We start from the raw sequence: 24364 nt of genomic DNA, 5'->3' as shown, positions 1-24364 counted from the left end.
CTCAACGCGAGTCGAGCGATGATTCAGAGGCAGACTTAGGTTACGAGTTAATAGTAGGTGGAGCTTGGTTTCTCTCTTTCATTTCGACCCGTCTACCCAAAACGTCACCCGGTGTTCGCTTCCTTGTTCAGCCAAAAGAGGAATAGCCTCCCTTCCTCTCCGTCCCCTACTGCTCGCTGCTTCCTCCCGTGCTTCCGATGTCGGATCGCGTGGCGGAGAACGTCGGCGCCCTTGTGCGGCGCCTCTCTCGCCACCTCAATCGCAAGATCACCGACGTGCTCGCCCTCCTCTTCCGCCACAAGGTAATCGACACGCTTTAACACGAACCCTAAAAGCTGCCTACCCCGCGATCACCGATTGATGTCGCCCATGGGTTTGCTCCTCGGTATCCAGAGCGCGGGCTCCCTCGGAGCCGTCGCCGGCTTCGCAATCGCCGTCGTCTTCGCATGGAAGTTCCTGAGGCCGTCGCGGGGCCGACGGACGACCGATCGGCGCAAGCCTAGGGCTTCTCCTTCGACGAGTCGAGAGGCAGCTGGAGCTGATCCTTCGCCCTCGGAAGGTTTCGTGCCCTTGAGGCCATTGAAGGTCTCCGATGCCATCGAGGCAGTTGCGTCTCCTGTTGAGGTAGATTTTTGGGTTTCGGTTCTAGGGTTCCTAAGATTGGATTATGCTCGCGGAAGTTAAAATTTTCATTTTATTTGAATGGTTAAAGCTAACTCTTGGACAAATTGTGAGGAAGAGACTTGGTGGCTGCAGAAAGGTATGCAATAGCGACAGAAGAGTGAAATCTTTCCATCCTTTGTATGGTAGAGTAATTATTGATTCTTCTATTTTACCGTTTTCATCTACAACCTTGAATGCCCGGATTTTGGGTGGTACTGTTCCTTTTTATTGTAATTTGACATTATTTACATCTTTACTCATCAAAATTATTCTCGTGGAGGATAGCTGCCAATGCTTGGTGCTGTATAAGATTGCTGGCCAGATCAACCCCATTCTTTCCAGCATTCAAGTTTTTCCTATGCCGTATCTTGATTATTACACAGTGTGAATTAGTTCCACTTTATATCTTTCTTAATTATACTTAAATATATCAATTTTTATATTTTGTTGGGCATGGTATCTTCCATCAAATCATATGAAACCAACTTTTAGTGCACTGTCTTTCATCGAAATTTTGGTATTTTTGCCTAGTTCTCAGATAAGACAGAGATAAGCCTGGTTTCTGCCTAGTTCTTTCATCAAAATTAGTGCACTGTCTTTCATCGAATTTTTTTTGTTGAGAACCCCAAAGGCTTGTTTCTAAGGAAGATCTACTGAAAACTTTTAGTGTAACATTGAGCAAATTAGTGCCAACTCTCCAACACAGTGACAAACAAGTTGATGACTTTGGATCAAACTACATACTTAACCAAGTAATCAATTGGAAGCCAGTAGTGATTGCATTCATTTGGTCTAATTAGTAAGTGGAATTGGTACAATATATTGCCTGAGTTTTGGTCATATTTGTGTCAGCATGGGACATATGAGGCATTAGCTACTGTTAATGTAAAGTTCATTTGAGGGGCTTGTGTCGTGCATGTCACTGATGTGTTAGAGTAACTTGAGTCGTTATGGAGCCTTAGTACAGCTGTCAAATAACCTAGTCATCTGGATGATGCACCTCACTTAATCCTATGCAATAGCTTTGCTGCACCTATGCAGCTGTTAGGTGACAAACACTAGACATGACTAACATGACTTAATCACCTTTTGAGTCTGCTAATATGTTCCATTAGTCATACTTTTTTTTAGGAAAAAATGTGTTTTGACATACATACCCTGTACACTTCCAGAAGGTACATGAAAAATTGGAAATATTTGGATGATGTATAATCAAAGCAACTTTGTGAAAAACAATAAGATGGTATGTGATGCATTATTTATTGATGTCACCCATTAATGAAGCTCAATACGATGATTCATGTAGCCCATTGTGAATTGTTTGAACATGTAGATATAACATAATTCATGAATGGTGCATCTGCTTTATATTTTAGCCCAAGTGAAGGAACCAATTCATGTGATTATGTCTATGCGAATGTTGTTGCTGACTGTATAGTGGACCAGCCATCTAGATGAATTTAAAATAAGTATCCTAAGGCTTGCTTACTGATTGATGCTAGACTGGGTGAACTATCAGCTTAATAACTATGAGTTCTAGGGTGAAGGTGATGCGAGTCTTGATGATGCTATAGTACGCTTTTGACCAGATCTAAGAGAGATGGTGTGTTTTCATTAAGTATTTTACTGTCAAGAGAAATAGTAGATCTCTGATTAGCTACCATTACCATACAACAGATTTTGATGTTGATTGAGTTACTAGTAATAAGCAAAGAAGTGAGAGAAATTTACTGGTAAATGGACAACTGGGAGAAAATAGATATATAGGCTCATAGCAAACACTCTGGATAGGAGATCATGTGCTTCACTAACATACTCAAGAGGACACAAGACACTGGTAATTGCCTACCCATTAAAAGGATCGTCTCTTTCCATTCTTATGTTCTCTCTTCTATTCAAGTATATCAAACAAATAAATAAAACAGTGTCCTGTCTGCATGCATAGACCAGCTTGACACCTTGATATATTATATTTTATGCAGAAGTGTAAATGAACTCAAACTCTAGGTGCCCTAGCTAGTCATGAGCAAATAAATCAATAAAATTAGTAAAATTTTGAATCAATATCTATTTGATTTGGTTCATTCTATAGCTTTTGTTGTTTTTGAATTTGCTAAAGAAGGAATTTGTCTAGTTTAGTTTCAGTTGTTGTGCAAGAAAACCAAATTCTTTTTTGGACCCTACTTTCTTTAATTAAATGTACACAATCAAACCCTTCATTTTTTTAAGATGATAAAAGGGAATATATTTTTTTTAAGAGGAGTAACATTGTCACCAGGAACAATAAATTCCTAGTTTACCTTCCTGATCTTGTTTCTTCTCTTCTTCTTTTTTTTTACTTCATTCTCCTGCAAGGTGATAATGACTCCAGACAGTTAGCACCATAGTATGAGCAAAAGTTCTCTGCCCAAAAATGATAGAGAAGTTCTTAGCTTCCAATAAAGAAATTAGGTGGATTTGCCACCTACCCCTTTCCCTTATCCCTTTTTGGAGAACTGTTATTTTTCCTCCTCCTTTCCACACACTTCTTCTTTTACTTCCTGTCCTTTTAACCTTGCCCTTCTCTCTCTCACTAGGGTTTTTGTCCTTTTTTGCATCATATCTCAGTGCTTCGGTCGGTAGTTCCCAATTTGTGATATGGTGGTGAGGAAAGATGCCACCATCCTTGTTGCTCATGTCATGAGGACACTTGTGACTTCATTATTGATTATGTTGCCATGACCACATCAAATTTAGGACTGTTGCATCCCAATTTTTCTTACACCAGCCGTTACAATTTGTCCTATCAAGTATATTCACGTATTAACCATTTGGGAACAAATAGGTAAAAATTAAGTATTTTGAAAAAAATCAATTATTTCGATGGTAAATAAATACAAAATATTATTATATCATAAAATGGGAACAAAATGATGCATTTTATTAACATTTTTATGTAAAAAATAGTCAGCAAGAATATGTTATCAAATGATAATTTGGCATTGAGATGAACAGTAGACAGCTTTGCTAGCTTGTAATTTTCGATTGGTTCCTGAACTGTCAGTAAATAATTTATTAACTCTGTTAACTTTATGAGTAGTTTGGATACTTCTAAATTGATTTTCTTTTATTTATGTGATACTGCAGATGACTTGTCAGCTGCTTGGTGTGATCCTGGAGGAGAAAACTCCTGAAGAGCTTCAGGTTAATGATTTTGAGGACTTTGGTGATTTTCTTTCTGATCAAGATTCAAGACTGATCAAAGAACTATATGGTTACATTCTTGCAGAAACATGCTACTCTCAGGCTCTCTGTGCTGGAAGTATTAGAGGAAATCTCTAAATATTGTGATCTTTATTTGATGGAAACTGTTCTTGATGATGAAAGTGAGGTAAAAATTATTTTTGTTTCTATTTTTCACCCATCTCTTCCTGAATATAATTACAGACTGGCTGGGATTATGCATTACAGTGTCTTGTAAAATGATATGCCCTATTGATTGGATTGCAATGTTAATTATTTTATTCATTCATCAGCACAACTCTCAAAACTTTGCCACTGATTTTGGACCTGCATTTTCTTCAACTTGGATTTTTTTAAAAGGCCTGTGTCACCTATTATTGCTTGTTCATCAAGTTTTGAACCAGTTGGAATATCTATCTCTTGTGTGTAATATTTTTCTGGTGTCAACATAATGTGTTTGAGGGTAAAAAGAAAAAAAAAGTTCATCACCGGCTGCATATTTTTGTTGATATGGAGACTGTATAGGGAAATCACATGTTTGTTGATATGGAGACTGAATGCTGAAGATCCTTATGAATTTATTATCACATGTTTGTACTGGGAGATGTAAATTTAACAGAAATTTTGTGGTGTTAATCTTTTCTCACTGTCTGTCTTTTCCTTATTGGATTATTTTTCAATTTATATATGGTTCTTATCTGTAATTAGATTGTTGATTATATTCTATATCGCAACATCTTAAAAACGAATACACACATCTGCCAAGAATCAGTAGAAAATTACCTCTGCTTTTTTATATCTGCAAATGTGCTGGTCTGTGATTTCTTAAGGCTTCAATTTTGTAATTAATTCAGTCGGATTAGACAAATTGGACGATGGCCATGCTTTGGTTTGTAAATAGGTTCTACAATTTCAACTTAATCTTGCTTTCTGCAGCTCTGCTGTATATGTGAAAAGGTCTTTTGCTGCAGGAGAGAGTTCTTTCAGCTCTTGAGAGTGGTGGAGTTTTCCAAATGGGCAGCTTGATCAAGGACAAGGTATCTTGGTTTCAGTTAGGAATTTATTTCATGCTTTCTCAGATCCTTGATCTTTTCGTCTTCGTAACTGTAGTTTTTTCCAGGAGAGGTCATAGAAGAATGGCTAGGAATTGGTGGAGGTATGTGAGTTGAATGGACCAAATCACAGAGTATTCTGTGTTTTTCAATGTGTTTTAGATGGGAGGCTGGGAGCATTTGGTTGGTTCTATGATCATGGTAAATCAATGAACTGGGCCATCGGGGGTAGTTCTTTGAGGTATTTGATGGTATTTATAATTGGGGTTTTGGGACCAGTTATGCAGTAAAGCATCGGTTTACATAAATTTGGTTAGCTCTGTCAGAATAGGTGCATGTCCATTCCATTTGTAAGCACGACCTATATAGATACACTCCAAGCCTTTTTAATCAGATTAGGTCTCTCCGAGAAGCATGGATGGTCATCCATATCGAGTAGATCTTAAACAACAACACGGCTGCTAGACGACAGAAGTTGGTTTAATAATGAGAAGCAATGCTTATGATTATATTCAGAGCCATAGCCCTAAGAAAATTTCAACTTATTGGAGTTAATTCATGCCAGGGAAAGAGAAGACATAACTGTGACAATATAATAGTGGTGGTTGAGAAATATTGACGAATGAAGACCTCTATGGTTTGTGTTAGGACTGTGTGCATCACCTCTTCACTTAACTATGATGAAGTGGGCTGATCTGTTTCAGCATGAGGAGGATAATGAGGATGCAGAAGCCAACTCTTTTGGTGATAATGTGATATCATGCGCATTTCAGTCCTTTTTTGTTTCTATATTGTGGACATCTGCAGTACCTCCATCCTCAAAATTTTATTCTCTTTCCTGTTTGTCAATCTTCTTCTCTCTCTTTTAGTCATTAGCATACCCTTGGAGTTTGTGTCTGAACTTAGTTAAATCTCTAGGATTTTATTGGTTCACGACGTGTTTTGTTTCCCCGCTCATGCTAACTTTAATCATATTTTTTCCCTTTGGACTATTCCGCAGGTCCTATTTTGCAGCACTGACGTCGGGCGAACATCATTTGTGCGGCAGTTGGAGGCTGATTGGCATATTGATTCAAATCTGGAAATAATCTCGCAGCTTTTGGTGAGCTCCTCGCATCAGTATTTATATTCTATGTTTACTAAAGATCTTGCTCGTGTTGCTAACATATGGATGAACCAATTCCAAACAGCGATTTATCAGATTCCAACTCTATATCTCGGAAATGGAATCAGGACAAATAGCGCCAAATGTATTCACATCTACGTGTTTGGAACAGTTCTTTTCCTAGCTTGGAAAAACTGCAGGCGTCAACCGAGACTTGGCACCGTGCCTCTGGCTATGGTCTTGTGTTCCCCTCTAACCTTACGATAAGTGGGTTTCCATTACATGGCTGTAATGTACATGCTCGGCACTTTCAAGTGATGCTTACAACTGCTGCTTGTTGAAGTTTTCTTGTTTGCTTGCACCAATGACCTTGAAAATGCAGATGATTTCCCATAGACTTGGAGTCGAACAGTATTCAAAACTTTGAATTTGGGTTGTATTTTGTTGGGAAGTCTTTTAATTGAGGTGGCTGTGAAACAAAGATCAAACTCCTTAATTCCATAGAATTGGTGAAAGTGATTGACTAACTAGAGGGAAAAAAAAAAAAAGTTTCTCCTTTCTTTTTGACATTAAGTTGTATAAAAATAAACTATATGGCTGCAATCCTATTTTCACAACAATTAAAAAGAAAACTGTTACAACTTGTTAGTGTATGTGATCCTCAAGCTCTTCCTATCATCTCAAAATAAATCAAAATCATAGCTATGTGCTTTAGATACATGAAGTGTTTAATATTAGTTTGGTAATTTTGAAATAAAAACATTCCCACCTAAAAGAATCATTTTATATGTTGTTTGTAACTCATGACGGTTGTATGAGAAAATATTCACCTCAGATGTCATGATCTCAATCGTTATATCAATATCAAACCATTTCATCCTCGTATGTTTTGACAACGTATATTTTGTTTGAGAGACACGTGGAACTTAATCATACAAACTTTATGATTGATGATGTGATCGGTGACAGTTATTTTTAGATCCGTAGAGCTGTAGATGTTTCCATGGGCTCAAGCGGTACGATCTCTCTTGACCCGCCTGCCGTGCCAGGCCGATACCCCGCCACGAACTCCTCGTATCTTACGCGGCCCCATCTCCATTTCTTGGCCACTAAGAACCCGGATCGAAGAGCAAACCGGGAGACGGTGGTAAGGGTTCCTCCTCCCTTCTCCTGCAAAGATGAATCGATCTTGAGCCCCCTTTCCATCTGATCGGTATATGTTTCTCCGATTCGATCCGATCCCCGTCCTTTTGGTTTCCCTTCAGGAATGGAGGAAGACGGCGCTCCGGCTGACGTCGATGATCCTGCAAAGTCGTCCGACAGATGCAGCGAGGCGGCGGCGGCGGCGCTGAGGAAGAAGCGGCGCCGAGGGGTCGTCGCCCGGCTGTGGAGACGGATCTTTGGGGACGACGACGACGACTTCCAGAAAAGGTTGGAGCACCTCTCCAAGGAGGAGGCGTTGGTCCTCGCGAGGTTGAAGAGAAGGGCTCACTCGTCCCGGAAGACGGCCAGGAGTATCGTACTCCTCTCCGTGATTCTCGAGGTCAGTTGTTGCTTTCTATCCTCCCTCAGGCAACAACCATTGAAATTGTTTGAGCTCGACGTGCAGTGGTTGAAGGGGAAAAGAAGTCTTGTTTTGAAAGCTCTGTTAAAGAATTAGGAAGATAGTTTCTTATTTTTGCTCAACTCTATTTAGGACTAGACTTTTGGTTCCCACCTCGAACTTCATCCTCAGGATGTTCCTGCCTAGAGTAACAACAGAACCAGCAGCTATTTTGAGAGTAGGCTGCTTTACAAGCAAAGTTCAATGATTTTATCACATGGTGTCTCATAAAATTTTATAGAAAGCCAGTTCTCATCATAGTCTGAGTATCTTCATGATCATCTTTCTGTTGCTTTGGGCTGTATATACATTTTATTTTGTTGATGACTTGGTTTTACTTGTGGAATTCCTGTTAGCATTTGGTAACTCTTGGCATGGATTTTTTTTGAACTACTAAAATATTTGGCTACTGATTTAATTGATCTTAGTCTCTGACAGTAGTTACTCTTTACTAGGTGGTAGCCGTGAGTTATGCTGTAGTCACTACAAGATCAGAGGATTTGGATTGGAAGATGAGGGCTATTCGAGTGTTGCCCATGTTTGTATTACCTGGCTTGTCAACTGTTATTTACTCGGCACTTGTAAGCTTCACAAGAATACGTAAATATCAGAAACTCTTCGCCCAATATTAGACAGTTTTACAGTGTAATCCTTCAATTCTCTCTATTATGGCTTACATACATGTTATTCTACTCTATACATTACCTTGATTCGTGCTTTCTGAAATTGCTGGACTGATATCTATTTTCCTTTCTATTATTATTATATACATGCCATGCAAATAGTTTGAGTGATTTGATTGGACAAAGAGCAGACTGTTTTTCATGAGTAGAATATTTATTAATATATCTCTATGGCAGTTACGATCTATGCAGCCAACCCAAATAGTTGGATATTCGCTTTGCAGCTGTTTTGCACCCAATATTACCTTCTTTAGTATTAAACAGCTTAAATATCTCAATTTATTCAACCAACCATTGACTTGCTTTTTCCGTACTTATCTGGTGCATGTTTTAGCACATTACGTTTTGTTGAACTGAGTGCAAATATGTAGTAGATTTCCTTTCTAACCATTAAAGCATCAGTACTTGATGTATTTGATCATAATTACACTTTCTTTTCTGCAGTTGATTGTAAGGACCATAAAACCCTTGAAAGACTTCGTGCCGAGAGGCAAGCAAAAATTGATGAGCTCAAGGAGAAAACAAATTATTACACCACACAACAACTCATTCAGGTTTGTTCTTGATATCTCTGTTTCCCCTGCATATGCTTTCTCTTCTTTCACTGTCTTATATTGCTTGCTCGCCTCTGTGTTGAATCTGCTTTTTGGCTTACTTTGTGCACTTTATCAAACCTATGCTTCATATATTTCTTAATTGTGCTGTGTGCTGGCATTTGTAAATGGTTTTTCAAGTGTGATACATAATTTTGTATATTGATGACTCTGAACTTTTGCCCCAGAGGTATGATCTTGATCCTGCTGCAAAGGCGGCAGCTGCAAGTGTTCTGGCATCCAAGCTTGGGGCAGATTCTGGCTTGAGATTCCATGTGGGAGACGAATCCAATGTAAGTGCATCAGGCAAAAGTTATGATGCTGAGCTGGTCCAGTCTGCTGGGCTGCGCAACAGGAAACCATCACAAGCACGAAGTCATAGCACCGGGAGCAGCACGACATCTGAGTTCATCGATGAAACACTTAATGAATATATTGCCGATACCCAAGAAATTGGTTCTCCTAATCAGAGAGTTGTCGAACGCCTCGAGGGATCGGCCCTTGGTGATAGGGGTTGGCTTGCTCGTGTAGCAGCGTTGCTCGTTGGGGAGGATCCAACTCAGTGCTATGCGCTGATATGTGCCCACTGCCACATGCATAATGGTAGGTGGAGTAGATGCTCATTGCTCTCTGCAGTTAGTAAAAAGGTTGCTTTTGTTTATGGCTTTCACAAAACTTGCGGGTTGAATGTGTGCAGGACTAGCTAAGGAGGAGGATTTCTCATACATAACATATTACTGCCCCCACTGCCATGGATTGAATGGGTCAAGGCGTTCAGAGGAGCATGAAATGGGATTGAGTTCTGGCAAGGACACACCTACCTCTTCACTAGAAGGTGATAATAAGAGAACTGTTGCGAGCAGTTTAGCCGCTGTAGAAGAGATTCCTGGAAGAACTGATGAGAACGAGCTTGATTCTATTGCCAGTTCAGGTTTCGATACAAGAGATTCCTGCAGGGACTGATGAGAACGATGAGCATGTCGGTTGAAGTTTGTGTTTTTCTCGAGAGGATGTTTGTGCCAATTTTGGTATCGGTCAGTTTGGTTTGTTTTGCAACAGCACACGTGATTTCAACTATTAGAGGATTCTTGTAATGTAATACAAATTTGTTAGTGCGCATTTGATGAGATCAAAAGTTTTGTTTGCCTTCATAAAATAATTTTCTTTCTCGTCCATACATTTGCTGCACTTAGACCCGTCGAATCCACCGATTGGGTCCCAAATATGGGTGGAGCAGAGCGATGGCGTGATAGCGTGTTGAATTCTATGGTTGGGGAGCGGGGCGCTCCTTCGATCGACACTTCCACGGACCATAGGCAATCTTGAGATGGTGGCACTGCTTGTTAGGTTAACTGAGGTAGGAGCAAGGTGATAGCCTACATCATGCTTGTAAGCATCTGCACATGATGAATAAGATTCAGAAACACCTTAGCGGGGATGAGTATATAGCTCAAGTTCATCCCAGGGAATGAGAGGCCTGGGTCATTAAACAGACACTAATGCTTTGTTGACATTTATGCAGAAGTGGACACATTCACATACGAGACGAAAGGCAATTGTTCCCCATGAGTAAAAGTGCTATAGGTTAGAGATAGGTTTTCCTCACTTAAGTGTTCATTGAGAGGATTAGCGAATAGACGTTCCTATGACGTCAAGACTTTCTTTTAGCACTAAAATGTTAAGGGAAATCAGCATCAACGTCCGAATCAACCCGACACGGTCCAAACCCAAAGGCGTAGGAGTGTCCGAAGTGGCTCTAAGGTGGTTCTTGAGTGGCTCCAAGGTAGGGTGTCGAGCTTTCGAAACGTTGCTTGCACTAAGACCAATGTCAGAAGAAGTTTCCCAACTCGATCCCACCGACGTTCACGTTAATTCGAGCTCCTTTCTAGGGTATGGATTTTTCTTTGGGAAAGAATCTATCAACACAGTACCGAGGGTTAATTTTTATATCTGGTCTAGGGGGGACAAGTTATAACTGTTCCACTGTCCCCGTTTGACGTTTTATTCATGTGGGCGATACGAGGAAAACAAGCCCAAACCACCTCCCTTCGATTGTTGTCTATAAGGGTGGATAGGTGAAAGGTGACTAAGACCTTATTTTTTCTTTTTCTTTTTTTTGTGATAATCGGATGGTGATTGGCCACCATATTCCTTACCACTTTCATTTCGTATTGTTCTCCAAAGTTAAGATATGACATGGGTACAGAGAGACCTGGCCAAAGCTGAGCATTATTTGCAGAGAGAGAGAGAGAGAGAGAGAGAGAGAGGCAGATTATAATACAAGTAGTCTTTGCACACGCACACACAGAGAGAGAGAGAGAGAGAGAGAGATTATAATATAAGGAGTGCAACATAGAACACATCTGTCACAGAAAGCCAAAGTATTGTATGGACAAAGCAGTGAGCAAAATCTCCGTTGTCTTAAATCTTGATAACATAAATAATATCTGAGAATAACAGACAACCACAAAAATAATATTTCCAGTGCCAAAAGAATTAACATTCATGGAAGAACATTAAAAAAAGGTAAATAAGTTGATAATATGCAAAGACTCAAATTGATAATATGTAAGCAGCGCTTGTTTTCTTACATCCAATGATACCTTGCACTTAATGCTACAAACACATAAGAAACTCGAATCAGAAGCCGAACGGAGTCGAGCTACCATCATAGCCATGGAGAAAAAAGGGTTTTGTTGCCAGATGCCTGATTCAGTACAAATATCTCTAGCTCGAATGTCAGAACTTCCCTCTGGTCCACGAATTTAATAAGGCCAGAGCTAATAACATTCCCAAGCTCATGAAATCATCCTCTTGTTACATCTGGTGAATCTTAAAAGGTGCAGAAAAGAACAATGTTTAGTAGCTGTTTTGGACATTTTCAACAAAGAAACAAAACATACACTCGACATATTTGATAAGCCAAGCTGTTTAATTATCGGAAGCAAAAAAGCATTGTTGCGATACTGCATGAACTCCAGCAAATCATAAAGCAATGTTTAATGAGCTTACAGGAATCTATTATCAACAAACTTTGTCAAACCAACAAAATAAACTAATCAAATCTAACAAGATCAGACAAGAAGCTTACTATCAGACAGCTTTTTTTATAATGTGAAAGACTATTAAGGATACCATTTTTGCGATATTTAAAGAGCATATGTGACTTTCATTAACTAGGTTTGGTTGTATTTTCCAGTGAGTGATGACAATTTCCAAATATCACAATTTGTTATGTTGCCCTTGTTCGATATTCCTGGAACGCTAATAATGCATGCAGAAGGATATGACATACCCAAATATTTCTGACAAACTTTGTCAAACCAACAAAATAAACTAATCAAATCTAACAAGATCAGACAAGAAGCTTACTATCAGACAGCTTTTTTTTTTTAAATGTGAAAGACTATTAAAAGAACATATGTAACTATCAGACAGCATATGTGACTATTAAGGATACCATTTTTGCGATATTTAAAGAGCATATGTGACTTTCATTAACTAGGTTTGGTTGTATTTTCCAGTGAGTGATGACAATTTCCAAATATCACAATTTGTTATGTTGCCCTTGTTCGATATTCCTGGAATGCTAATAATGCATGCAGAAGGATATGACATACCCAAATATTTCTGACAAACACACTCCCAATATTTCTTATTGAACAATTTAGATATGATAGTTTATTGCAAAGCTCTAGTAGGAAAATAATCGTGTATCTAACACCAAATAGTATGATACCAAACAGTTGGAGCAATATTTGTTTTTATTGTATGCTTGTTAGTGACACTACAATAAGAAACAACATCTTGCCTCACCAACCCTGATCCACTCTACTGCAATTACTTCCAACAGAATGATAATTATTAGGCAACTAAGCAAATAGAAGATTGATCAAGATAAGGCATAAGAGGGTCAGTGCACAAGGCTCCCATCAATATGTGATTTGGGGAGGAATAATGCATACGATCCTATCCATAGAAAGAGTTGTTTTCTTGTCTTGAACATTGGAGACCTAGATCGCAAGTGAATGATCTTACTGTAACACCAGGGCCACCATCGATCAAGATATGCCATAGTCCACTAGAAATGCTGACCTCAAGGAGCACTGATCCCCTAGACTGAGTGAATTGACAGCTCTTTCTAAGGGTGTACCGTTCCTGAAGTAACTAATGAAAAATTATCCCCAGAAACAGTTGAAACATCAGGAAGACAAAACATGTTGACTCCAAAAAATGGACCGAGCTCAATTACCAAAAAATGATATTAATCAAACTTAATCCAAAGAGAGAATAAAATGTAACGGTTTCAAAATTAAAATGACATTGCAACATGGTGAATCATATCAGAGATGATGTTTGACACTAAATGACGTGATCCACCATTTCCATCTGATTAGCTATGTAATATCTAGCAGACAACCACCATTACTTTATTAATTGCTTTTAGTCATGTGCAATGTTATTGGCTTACATAACTACTAGAATTAAGAAAGTGAGTTGAATCTGAAGGCTAGATTACAGTAATAAATGCAAAATTTTAATTCAAGAATTATGCAGAAAACTCAAGTTCTGATTTAAAAAATGGATCACGTATCGAATCCTTGCGAAAGGAGGTTAAATATTAATTTGTCAGATAATCAAGATGAACCAAATAAATCCACTTCTGGCAACCTTCAAGAAAAATAGAGAGCATGTGAGACCTTACATTTCCAATTAGTGGTATAAGACCACTGAGGAGTTCATCGTTTACTGATACTGGTAAAGGAGGCAACTGTCTCATTCGTCCAGGAAGTTGCTTCATTGCTGCAGCCTTCATATTTATTCTGCATAAAGAATGATGATACTTCATGAATTATCATCAGGCAAGCATATAGGTTGTGAGGTAATTGACAAAATAAGAACAGCATTCTACCTATTCTCAATCATCATGATGTTATTTTTCGTGTAATGAAATAAATTGATGTTCTCTTGTATCTGCAACATTGACAATAAATTACATTAGTACCAAGAATGGTCCTTAAGACAAACTGAAATTGGACAGGAACCAACAAGGCAACCAATAGTGTCAACTTGCAGCACAATTAATTACAGGATCAAACTATGTTAGTGCAGTACACAAGGATTATACTGCTGGGGCACCTTGATCATTTTTATGGTCTCAGGCGAGAAGGCATGTGCATAGCTTGTCTCCTGGGAATCCACCTGGTCCTGTAGCATGTTCCCAGGCAGCCTAAGCACCTACAGATGATCTAAGGCAGCCAAATTGCTCATTAGGCTATTCAATTATGACAAGTCCTGACTCACTCTCATCATGTATAAGTAATACTTTGGAAAAGACAAATAAGTTGAGTACATCTACTTCATTTATTTGTGAGCGTCACTCAATTTAAATTGCTTTATTAGTGATTACACAAACATCCTTCTGTGTTCTTTCTTCTAAATAATAAGGTTGTCATTAGCAAACCACTCAGTAGTTTTTTAAGGTGTAAAGCTCTCTCCACCTGTGTAAAGAAGAAAGAGTTGTATGATAGCATCAGAATGCAAGAGTGAGATAAGAAAAGAAAAAAAGAAGAGGCAACTTCCAGTGAAGCTTCTAATGTTTAGTATTTCTTAAAACAAAGATAAAGAAGCCCCATGTATCTCTATATCTAAATATTCATTAGAAAGAAAATCCAATGTGTTGACTTAAGGCAACATTCTTACAGCAGAGCAACTTAATAGCCGACTTTCTTGCGAAGTTCTTGAGTAGCAATTACAAATACATAAGAGGGACAAAAGTAGGCACATTAAAGGCCATGAATTTTGGGATTTCCGCTAAAAGTTCAAATAGGAATATTTTCTGTCTAGGCCTTCAACAAGGTGCCTACCTAAAACTCCCTAGAAATTTTGATAATACTAAGATCAAGAAAGAGGAACAATTCTACAAAATTGATAACCAACATCAACTTCTTGATATTGAGAGAATATGGAGTATGCTTATCATAGAATTGAAATGAATATGGTTACCAACAATTTTAGAATCATAATTCTTATTAGAAGATTAGATACCATTGTTGTTAGAAAGACTTTTTACTCATCAGGAAAGTAGATAGAATTATATGCAAGGATTGCAAAGTTATACCTAGGGAAAGCTTACTAATTACTAACTGACATGAATTTATGGCAATGGATTTGTTTTAGGAAGTGGAAGAGAATAAGTTCCTAACTAGATTGTGTGGCAATAAAATCTTCTTGAAAATTTAGACAAAAGAGGTGCCCAAAGCTTCAAAGAAAATGATACTAATATATTTCAATGCCTAGTCAAGTGAAGAGAGTAGCACCGAAGAAGAAATAAAGATTTCAAAGGTAGAGGTGTTGTACCAAGGAAAAATTAGAGACTGTCTGATCAAAACCACATGCAAATCTTTCTTTTTCTCACTATATTTTATATTAATTATCTTAATAAATTAATAAGTTCTATATTTGATTTTTCAAACATAAAACTAAATTGTGTTTTTTTTTTCAAATACTCATTATGAATCTTGTTCTACCATAAATCACCATTTCCTTCAGTTTTATTTCATGACTCATTAGTTTAATTCCTCTAAAATTCAATCAGCTTTGAATGTTTAATAACTCATGACATCTAGTTTGGATCATTTCTAAACTTGAGTTGTGAAAATAAATACTAAAAATAAGTATTTTGGACTAGTAGAATTAAGATTAAAAAAATACAAAACTTTCAAAATACCAAGAGCAGAATTCATAAGTATATGAAAAAGAAACACCCAAAAATTACAAGGTTTTGTATGTTGGCTGTATCATTTTGTAAGAAAAAAACCTTGATGAAGATATTGATCATAAAATTAAGGCCTCGGTTGAAAATTAGAGAGGCATGATAATTGTGATGTAATATATGTATAACTTTTTGATTAAATTGTTGGCTAGTTAAGAAAATACATATAGAAAAACCTGGTCTCTTGAAGACATTAAGATGGATTTGTGTGGCTACCGAGAAAGATAAAACAAGAAACATTGATGTCTATGAACGAATCGTATCAATTCTGATAGAAAATAAAACAAGGAATATAAGAATGTTCAAACGACAACCACAATTACATTGGTTAATGGAGGTGTGCTATTTTAGTTGCAAGAGTAAGATGTCAACTATTACTTGGATTGGTACATACCAACTGATTTTTATTGGTCCAACAAGAACTAAGACTGGATCATATAACTCAAATAATACCGGCCCCACCAGACTCCTATAGCTCAATACCCATTGGTATTGAAGTGATACTGGATGGTATAGGCCGGTATCCCACTTTGATACCAGTATTGTACCAATTTGACAATATATTGAATCTAGTATTGAACCAAAATTTTAAACCCTGATATAGAAATAGAGAGATCTGAAAACAAAAAAATATATTATTCAACTTTTTTGGAATAAATATTTAATAGACATTATCTCGTCCAGTGGTATTCCCCTAAACAAAACTCAATGACAGGAAAAGATCCATGTAGATCATTTCAGATAGAAGGGATATCATGACTTCCTATGACTTGTGTATAAATCTTTTGAAACCCTACTCCACCAAAGGAAACACGGATACATACACAAACACAAGAAGATAATATTTTTGTGATCTAAGCAGAAGCCAAGTTAAAATTTCAGAAATCATCAACACTTTGACCATTTGCAATAAGCAATTTGCTGATAATTATTTAGGATGTCCTATATATGACGTTAAAGAAAAAAGCCAATGCTACATTACCATCACCAACAACAACAATGAGAAGCTGTAGCGTCCCAACTATTTGGGATTGGCAAGCAAGGACACGTCAGTTGATGTAAAAGGAAATGACTTCATAAATATGAACAGATATATATCACAAAACTTTATCATATGAACAGAAATTGACATATCTTGAATCATGATCATTCTTTTGGTTTCTTTTTTCTTTTCTTTTTTTTTTGCGTGTAACAAAGGTATCAATCTCAACCTAAACCCATTGGATCAACCTTGACACTGACTAGGACCCATTTAAGATGATTCAATGATGTACAGGTTGGCTCTATTCCAATAACTCTTGAGGCATTAGTGAGGTGGGTCAAACTCAGAACAACCATAGTGCCCAACTGAACCTAACCTAAGAACTTGTTTCCTAAGAAAATATAGTAAACTCTCAACCTCGTAAGCGAATCAAAACCAACCAGTTAGGTATATCAATTGCGTCCAAGGGCAAGAAAGACTGGCCCTGCTGATCAGATGGGATTTGGGGTAGCCTTTCTAGCCTTCCCCATCTCAATTCAACCTGACCCAGCCATTGACAAGTCAACTCATTTTCTGTTTCCCACCTAAAAACACTTGCAATATTTTTTTATTTCCAATTATTATAAGAAACACAGGAGTCATACAGCTTATATATTCATATTAATCGCAATTATCTTTTGAAATTCATCAAGATTATATAACTGTTATTGTCTTTGCATGAGATTAATCTAAAAAAAGGCACCACCATGTTCTCTCTAGGAGCATGTCACATGTTTACGAGTACAAAAATCACTCAACAGAAAGGTACCCATGTGCAAAAAATTAAGGCAAATAAAGGTATCTTCTGCAGAGTGCAGACCTCATAATGTTGAATTACACTGAGTATAGAAGAAGCAATTTTCTTATGCTCATTCTCATTAAGATTTCTCACGCTTAACTGGTTTCATCATAGAAAATGTGCACCTGTACTGGAACTAACCAAGTATATGTCACAAACTTCTGAATGTCCTTTGTGAGACCTCCATATTTTAGTGCAACATTCTAAGCTAGAAACGAAGATGCCTAGGCCATGGGGTTCTGACCAAAAATTCTCATATTTTACCTAGATAACCCAATATATAATATTGTTGTTCTTGCAAAGAATCCAGTTTTGTAGTTGCCCCCAATCAATCCAAGAGCAACTTCTCCACTGTCATGCATCTGATACACTACCTAAATTAATTATTAGTACTAGAAATATTTAGGTTAAATGTACACAAAAAAATATTCTGTTTCACATTTTATGTCAGAAAAAAAAGTGATGAGACCTATTTCAAATCAGACCTACTGCAAACCTGTCAGATATCTATTTTGAATCATATAGCACAAATCAGCAAACTGTCCAAGAGAAAAGAACACATATCTTGTTTTTAAAAGCATTTTATGATAGTTCAATGCATTCTACGTATTGTTTAAAAGTGAAGTGTGAATTAAATTAACATAAAGAAACACAAAAAAAAAAAAACACAGACCATGCCTCCATTAAGATTCCTTGCAATCTCTCTTAGGCATCCATCATTTTCATCCAAAAGACGTAATATTTCTGCATCCAGAGCACGAACTATAAGGTAAACAAATGTTAAACATTTATAATGACACTAATGAATAAAAACCAGAAGAAACATCATGATACCACTACTTACAAACACGAGACAAGAAGGAAGCAGGGAAAATTTAAAGAATAAGTAAATATATCCATAGGCATAATAAAGGCAATGGATATAAAGAGACAAATAATCAGACAAAAAAGTTCATTTAATTCAAAAATTGCTTGCCATGGTTAATGCTTAAGGTTGGTTGTATTGTGAAACAGCACAGTATTGAATGGCACCTATATGGTTAAATCCCCTAAATGACAATATTTTGGAACAAACCATTGGTATGTCCCACGGTAATTGCACCATGCTTACATAATCATGGAGTGCTTTATTGCAGCTCTAGTCCATAAATTCAGTAGAATTTCTCAATCTCTAAATGCCAGTGTAACTTTTTAGACTGAAAGAAATATTCATAACATTTAGTAGTGAAATCACACAAATATCCTCCTTTTAGCAATATTCTCTTCCCACGATACCACTCCAAAATAGAGTAAGACACTTCTTTTGGCAGTATCAATACCTTCAAAGTTACTCATATTTCCTAAATCAATCTCAACTCAATCACACTACAACACCCTTCACCTGTAAGATCCTAGATAAGCAAACAACACCCTTCACTCGGCCAAACATTTTTTAAATTTCAGAAAGAACTCATGCATCTAAAAGAAGATTCACTTTCATTTGAACTAAATGTCCTCATATCTAATCAACCTTCAAAATCACATCACAAGGAAGCACATTCTCTTTCCCTAAAAATTGGCCAGGAACAATCAGAAATATATTCTATTTTAAAGATTGTGTACGTAAATTAACACAATTTTCGCTTATCTAAATTATTTTTAGGAAGAAATTCGGAAGTCAATTTGGAAGTTAGATAAATGTCAATACAAATCTGATGCCACTATGATAGAATGTTAATATGCTTTGATATTATATCATTATCATGCAACCAATATTATTTTGTAAAATGAGAAATCTCAATCAACAATTAAATATTTCAGTTATCAGTGGAACAAGCATAGAACTTGACCTACTTCCTCTCTATAAAGTATTTTGCAATGTACAGAGAATTGATTTAATTATCAGTTATCAGAGCATTGATTTACTTCACCCAGTATAATGGTGCCTAATTCCATACACTTCTTTTTACAGCAATTGACGGTGTACTAGCCTGCATAAAACTCATTATCAGACAGATAATAAGTTCAAGGGTAATCGAGTCCGGCTATGAATGATATGGACAGACATTTGCGGTTCCATTTTGTCATCATGATGAAGTAGGTTGGATTAGTCTTTTAAATGATTAGGCTAGAGATAAACATTACATAGTACAAGAGTTTCAAATGAATTTCTATAACTGATCTCCCATCATCACACCCTGCAAAATCTGGATGAATTCAGTGAAAAAGGGAGTTTTAGTCAGTAAACCCGAAGGACCTCCAGGGATATTATCTATAGCAGCATAGAGAAGAAAGATGTGAATGCCAATATATTCTAGCCATTGAGAAAAGTGAGAAGTATCCAAATGGAGGATTCTCACACATTTCTATGTCAAAATGTGTACAAGCAAAAACTACAAAATAATACAGTATTCTACACCAACCTTCAGATGGAAGCTGATCATGGATGTTCATATGATTCATCGTAAGTGAAATAGGAGACCTATGAATAGTTGCTGTTGATGGAGCACCCATCATCTTCTCCTAAAGCATGATAAGTAAAAGAGAATCAAGACTGCATCTTGCTAAAGGAATTACGAGCTATCCCTCCAGAAATGGTAGCATAAGTTTCATTCACTTAATCTTGAAAGCACTATGTTATGATATCATACAAGATCAATAAAGTAAAGAAAATTTAGGGGATAATAATGAGAAATTAAGTGCCTATAAATCAATATTCTGCTTCATAGATATCTTATCATATGTCGTAGAAAAAATGTAGAAAGATATTCCAGAAAGTTCGACGAACTACGAAACAAAATTGAACGAGGTAAAACAAGAATTCCTAAACTAAGTTACCAGATAAATAATCAAAAGATGAAGGAAGATCAAGCACATGATAAGAACATAAAAACCACTTCAATAAATAAATAAATAAATTACCTTCATATCTTTCACCTTTTTTGCTGCATAATTTTCTTCCACCTTCCGCCGTTTGCCATTTTCCTTGTTCTGCGATTTGCGATAGTGGACAATGTATTGATATAGGTGTAAAAATAAATCAGAAAATTGCTTCATGTTACTTAAGCACTTAGAATATTTTACACTTTGATCATCAGGTGTACTGAGATTTATACGCTATTTTTTATAAAGATTTAGCTGGTGGGAGAAATGATTGCTGGCCATTTCATCATTTTGGCATAGTATCAGGGCACTTCATGAGTTAGAATTCTGGCTTTGCCCCCTTTTAGCTAATATTTCACCTAGTGCTTGGTTCATTCACATATTTGGTTTTCACTATTAACTTGCACTTGGGTTTAATTATTCACATCTAAGTAGCTTTTCATAGTCACAAATCAGAAAGAATAACAATCCTCATAGAAAATTTTATCACTGAAATATATTTGTATTTATTAAATGTTTTAATATGTACCTCCTCAGTTGAATGCATGAATGTTTTAATAAATCATGAACATAGAAAAAACTTATAATTGGCAGTGCACATTATTTTATATAAAATTTTCTTAAAAAGTCATATAATGGATATTAGACAAAGAGAAACATTGATTAGGAAAACTCCACATGGTGACTCAAACAAAATAATCATATCTACCAATGCAAGTGCTTCTGATGCATCTCTAACAAAATTTTTAAAAAAATCAACCTAAATAGTGATCCTTCAACATATTAAAGAAGATGATGTCTACATAGAATTAGTGGCTTCCAATAATTTTTTGTTACTCCTTAAGAAAAAAAAATGGAAAATGAAAATGCCTCACAGTAAGCATCATATCAGAAATTTAATCAATTTAACAAATAAGCATCGATTATAATATACGACGACTTACAATCATCCACTGACACCTCAATGCAACATCTCTTATAGTCTTCCGAGGCAGCAAAGCAGCTATTTTAGTGAACTTTTGTATACTTGGTTCATTCGCATATCTGTCCTTCACAAACAAATTTAATAATGGAATGAAAAGACAACGAAGCATAGCAGTAAATACAATGGTCATATGTTTGGAATACAAGCATAAAAAGGTAAATCAGCATGCAAGCGTAATTAATTTGTTCAGAGATTATGCTAATAGTCACTGCTCAATGATGGCAAAGAAATGTGAATACAAAAAAAAAAAAAAAGAGGCACATATAACAAGAAATCTGAGTTTGAACTTTTCCATTCATCATGCATGAAACACAAAAGCAAATTCTGTCCAGAAACTTTTAGAGAAAAAAGATCCATATAACCCAATTGACTTGAAAAAATATATATAGAAAAAAGGGCGGCCCAGTGTGCAAGGACCCACCTGGTCCCATAAAAGCAACAAAATTTTGAAAGACTTTTTCTTCCAAGAAAAAAAATTCTTTCAACATGTTCCTAGTAGTCTCCAACCATCCTATGAATTTTTTATTGTGTATCTAGAATTCCAGCTACCATCCTCCACAGTAAAGACCACAATAAACTAGATTAAAACAAACTTTTGATTAAGGATCCAACAGAAAATAGATATCAGCACATACTTGATGAGGCCTATGTTTAATAATTCCACTTCTTCTGGAGACCAATATGCAGGTGACCCTGACACATGCACGAACCTCGGCATTGGTTCACCAACAACAGATCCTGCAGGGTACCGAGCTAGAGTTGTTGCATCCATATGATTGATCATGCTGGAGTCAGCAGACATAAACATGCTGCCCATGCTGCCATTTTCATTCAAGCTGCACAGGTCACCAGAAATCATCCCCGTTGAGCTATTCATCGCGCCTAACTGAAAAGAGACCATGCGAGGATGATGAAACAAAGGGTTCATGCTTTCTTGGTGAAGACCATTGTTAGAATCAGACGCCATCCACTGAAGTCGCCAATTTGTCACGCACTATCCAAAACTACTCCAGGTCACACAACCTGCCCAACCCTCAAGATATCACTGTCAAGATTGTTTTTTGAAGAATCAGTGTGCTACCGATGAAACCAATTTCTAATACCGGGTAGATTCATGTCTTGATTGCCAACAATTTAAACCGATTTCTAATACCGGATAGACGCATCAGTAGCAGCCTCTCCTGCAAAAGAACTCTGCGGAATGGCGTCAGTAAACTTAATCTCGATTCTCAACTTCCAAAACACGATCAGGAATCACGGATAAATCGAAACAACGACAAACAATCCCAAAAGATAAAAAATCTTGATTTTAAAACCACCAAGAACCTCTTGAGATTTGCATTCCCGAATAATATCAAACCAGTCAAGAAACCCGTAAAGAATCTCTTATCCTATTGACATTGATCAAACCCTAACCTCAACACACCAGGGTATAAGAAACACATCTAAGAAACCCAAATCCCCCCAACAATCCCAAACCAACGCAAAGAGATCTCCAAAGAAGAAGGATAGATCAAGAACAGAACAGAATGACAACCTTCGGACGCTTACCTTCCTCCGTCACATTCCAGCGGCTCCTCCTACTCCTCGAGGGGCACAGACAACGGAAATCTACCATTCGAACCTTTTACTCCTTTTGCCGCACCGATACTCTTTTCCGCCCTCTCCAATGGCAAGGGGCAGAAAAGACCGCCCTTTTCACCAAGCGCGGAGATCGGCAGCAACGGATCTTTGGAGTTCCAAAGCAGGGGAGGAATCCCGACAACAGAATTAGATGCCAAGCCTTCTCTTCCCTCCCGCACCGCCCTTTTTCTTTGTCACCTCTTTCTTCTCAGTTCTTCTCTCTTTTCCTTCCCTATTCCTCGAATCTCGCTTGTTCTTTGGATTCCTCCCGTTCGATCGATCGCGTACCTCCTCTTCCTCCTCCTCTCCGCGAGATCAGGCTTCTGGCGACTGGCAAAAGTGCCCATCCCGTTCCGCTTCCACCCTCGACTACTTTGGCTGGGAACAGGGACGCCAATCGCCCGTCAATTTTAGGTTAATTACGTCCCTGCCATTTCGCGGCAAAGTGTCAAGTTCTAAACGAGACAGATGGCGTGATCAGCACCGCCGGATCATCCCCATTGTAAGACGCCCCCTTGCAATATGATGGCCCGCCGATCCAGCGGTTGAGATCGCCCAACACCGGATCGACCCTGTTCCTCGCACCGCGAGGGAATCTCGAATCCGGTTGTGGTCACCGCACCGCTAAAAAGGGGCAATTTTGTTAAGATTCGCCAGAAAGAATTAATCGTTGCTCGCCCCAACCTACCAGCACTGTGATTAGAAACAGCAGTGGGTCCCAACGTGGGGCTGTGGACCCCGTTGAGGCGGCTAAGCCTCGATGACGGTGCTTGAAAGGCTGGGTAATGTAACGGTTTCAGCGATCGGAACGAATCTGGGTGTGATCACCGCACCGGCCAAAAGAAATCAAAAAGTTGGGGTCCCGAACTGTTAAGATTCTTCGGAAGGAACGCAACCCACTCTTTCGACGACTCTACCGACTACCGGCCTTGCAATTGGACGAAGCCGAGGGTCCCAACACGGGAGGAACGCTGCGATGGGTGCGCCGGATGGTGAGACGACGGTTCTGGTGCGTGGAATCTTTAACGCCAGAATCCAGCGGCACGAGCGACGGCAAAGGAAAGGACGGAACTGCTCGAAATAGCGGAGCACGTGGTCGATGGCCTTGGACGTGATCCCGCGGAGGCACACCCGATCGGAGAGACGGAGATGAGCGGGCAGCGGTTCAAGCGATGGAGGGAGGAAACAGCGTCTGTGGCCAGTGGAGGAGTGACACGTGGGTATATCGCAGTGGCTGGGGATGGCGGCAGAAAGGGTAGCGGCGGGCGAGAGTCAAAGGGGACCTGACATGGTATTCCATTGCAGCGCAAGTGGCGGTTCCATAAAAGAAAAGAGGAAACAGAGGAGAGGAGAGAGAACGAGAAGACAACGACCCACC

The 24364-nt window shown here is 38.0% G+C and overlaps 3 protein-coding genes across 12 annotated transcripts; 2 read left to right on the top strand and 1 right to left on the bottom strand.

Moving 5' to 3' along the window:
- Positions 1 to 48: 48 nt before the first annotated feature.
- On the top strand, positions 49 to 6437 carry LOC135651895 (peroxisome biogenesis protein 22-like). The gene is made up of 8 exons (XM_065172525.1): positions 49 to 302; positions 394 to 624; positions 713 to 760; positions 3790 to 3846; positions 3932 to 4033; positions 4857 to 4922; positions 5938 to 6039; positions 6128 to 6437. The coding sequence occupies exons 1-8, from the start codon at positions 198 to 200 to the stop codon at positions 6224 to 6226; spliced, it is 810 nt and encodes a 269-aa protein (XP_065028597.1). The 5' UTR covers positions 49 to 197; the 3' UTR covers positions 6227 to 6437.
- Positions 6438 to 7036: 599 nt separating this feature from the next.
- Positions 7037 to 10056, top strand: LOC135651781 (uncharacterized protein At2g24330-like). Of its 4 annotated transcripts, none has more exons than XM_065172356.1 (6): positions 7037 to 7189; positions 7308 to 7585; positions 8101 to 8226; positions 8773 to 8882; positions 9110 to 9524; positions 9619 to 10056. In XM_065172356.1, the coding sequence occupies exons 2-6, from the start codon at positions 7366 to 7368 to the stop codon at positions 9882 to 9884; spliced, it is 1137 nt and encodes a 378-aa protein (XP_065028428.1). In that variant the 5' UTR covers positions 7037 to 7189; positions 7308 to 7365; the 3' UTR covers positions 9885 to 10056. The 4 variants fall into 4 exon arrangements, with proteins under 4 accessions (XP_065028428.1, XP_065028487.1, XP_065028302.1 ...); XM_065172230.1 differs by having other exon boundaries at positions 7038 to 7189; positions 8101 to 8245; XM_065172415.1 differs by lacking the exon at positions 8101 to 8226.
- A 1281-nt stretch (positions 10057 to 11337) lies between these two features.
- LOC135651561 (uncharacterized) lies at positions 11338 to 23329 on the bottom strand. Of its 7 annotated transcripts, none has more exons than XM_065171760.1 (10): positions 22915 to 23329; positions 22467 to 22557; positions 21999 to 22386; positions 21323 to 21422; positions 20418 to 20486; positions 19919 to 20018; positions 18190 to 18278; positions 13834 to 13895; positions 13627 to 13744; positions 11338 to 11753 (listed from the first exon to the last, which is right to left on the bottom strand). In XM_065171760.1, the coding sequence occupies exons 3-10, from the start codon at positions 22328 to 22330 to the stop codon at positions 11739 to 11741; spliced, it is 885 nt and encodes a 294-aa protein (XP_065027832.1). In that variant the 5' UTR covers positions 22331 to 22386; positions 22467 to 22557; positions 22915 to 23329; the 3' UTR covers positions 11338 to 11738. The 7 variants fall into 7 exon arrangements, with proteins under 7 accessions (XP_065027832.1, XP_065027900.1, XP_065027959.1 ...); XM_065171828.1 differs by having other exon boundaries at positions 22467 to 22544; XM_065171887.1 differs by having other exon boundaries at positions 11338 to 11744; positions 21999 to 22557.
- Positions 23330 to 24364: the final 1035 nt, after the last annotated feature.

Source organism: Musa acuminata, chromosome BXJ1-1, assembly GCF_036884655.1.
Source record: "Musa acuminata AAA Group cultivar baxijiao chromosome BXJ1-1, Cavendish_Baxijiao_AAA, whole genome shotgun sequence".
Taxonomy (NCBI): Eukaryota; Viridiplantae; Streptophyta; class Magnoliopsida; order Zingiberales; family Musaceae; genus Musa; species Musa acuminata.
Note: the sequence above shows the minus strand (reverse complement) of the source record. Positions and strands in the feature narration are given on the sequence as shown.

Excerpts from the sequence above, each read along its gene's own strand:
- LOC135651895 (XM_065172525.1), top strand. The coding sequence starts at position 198 with ATGTCGGATCGCGTGGCGGAGAACGTCGGCGCCCTTGTGCGGCGCCTC. Across the intron at positions 303-393 it reads CCCTCCTCTTCCGCCACAAG|AGCGCGGGCTCCCTCGGAGC; the intron begins GTAATCGACACG and ends CTCGGTATCCAG. Across the intron at positions 4,034-4,856 it reads TTCTTGATGATGAAAGTGAG|GAGAGAGTTCTTTCAGCTCT; the intron begins GTAAAAATTATT and ends CTTTTGCTGCAG.
- LOC135651781 (XM_065172230.1), top strand. The coding sequence starts at position 7,310 with ATGGAGGAAGACGGCGCTCCGGCTGACGTCGATGATCCTGCAAAGTCG. Across the intron at positions 7,586-8,100 it reads TCCTCTCCGTGATTCTCGAG|GTGGTAGCCGTGAGTTATGC; the intron begins GTCAGTTGTTGC and ends ACTCTTTACTAG. Across the intron at positions 8,883-9,109 it reads CCACACAACAACTCATTCAG|AGGTATGATCTTGATCCTGC; the intron begins GTTTGTTCTTGA and ends CTTTTGCCCCAG.
- LOC135651561 (XM_065171760.1), bottom strand. The coding sequence starts at position 22,330 with ATGGCGTCTGATTCTAACAATGGTCTTCACCAAGAAAGCATGAACCCT. Across the intron at positions 18,279-19,918 it reads TGATCAGCTTCCATCTGAAG|TTCGTGCTCTGGATGCAGAA; the intron begins GTTGGTGTAGAA and ends TTTACCTTATAG. Across the intron at positions 13,745-13,833 it reads ATCATGATGATTGAGAATAG|AATAAATATGAAGGCTGCAG; the intron begins GTAGAATGCTGT and ends TTCTTTATGCAG.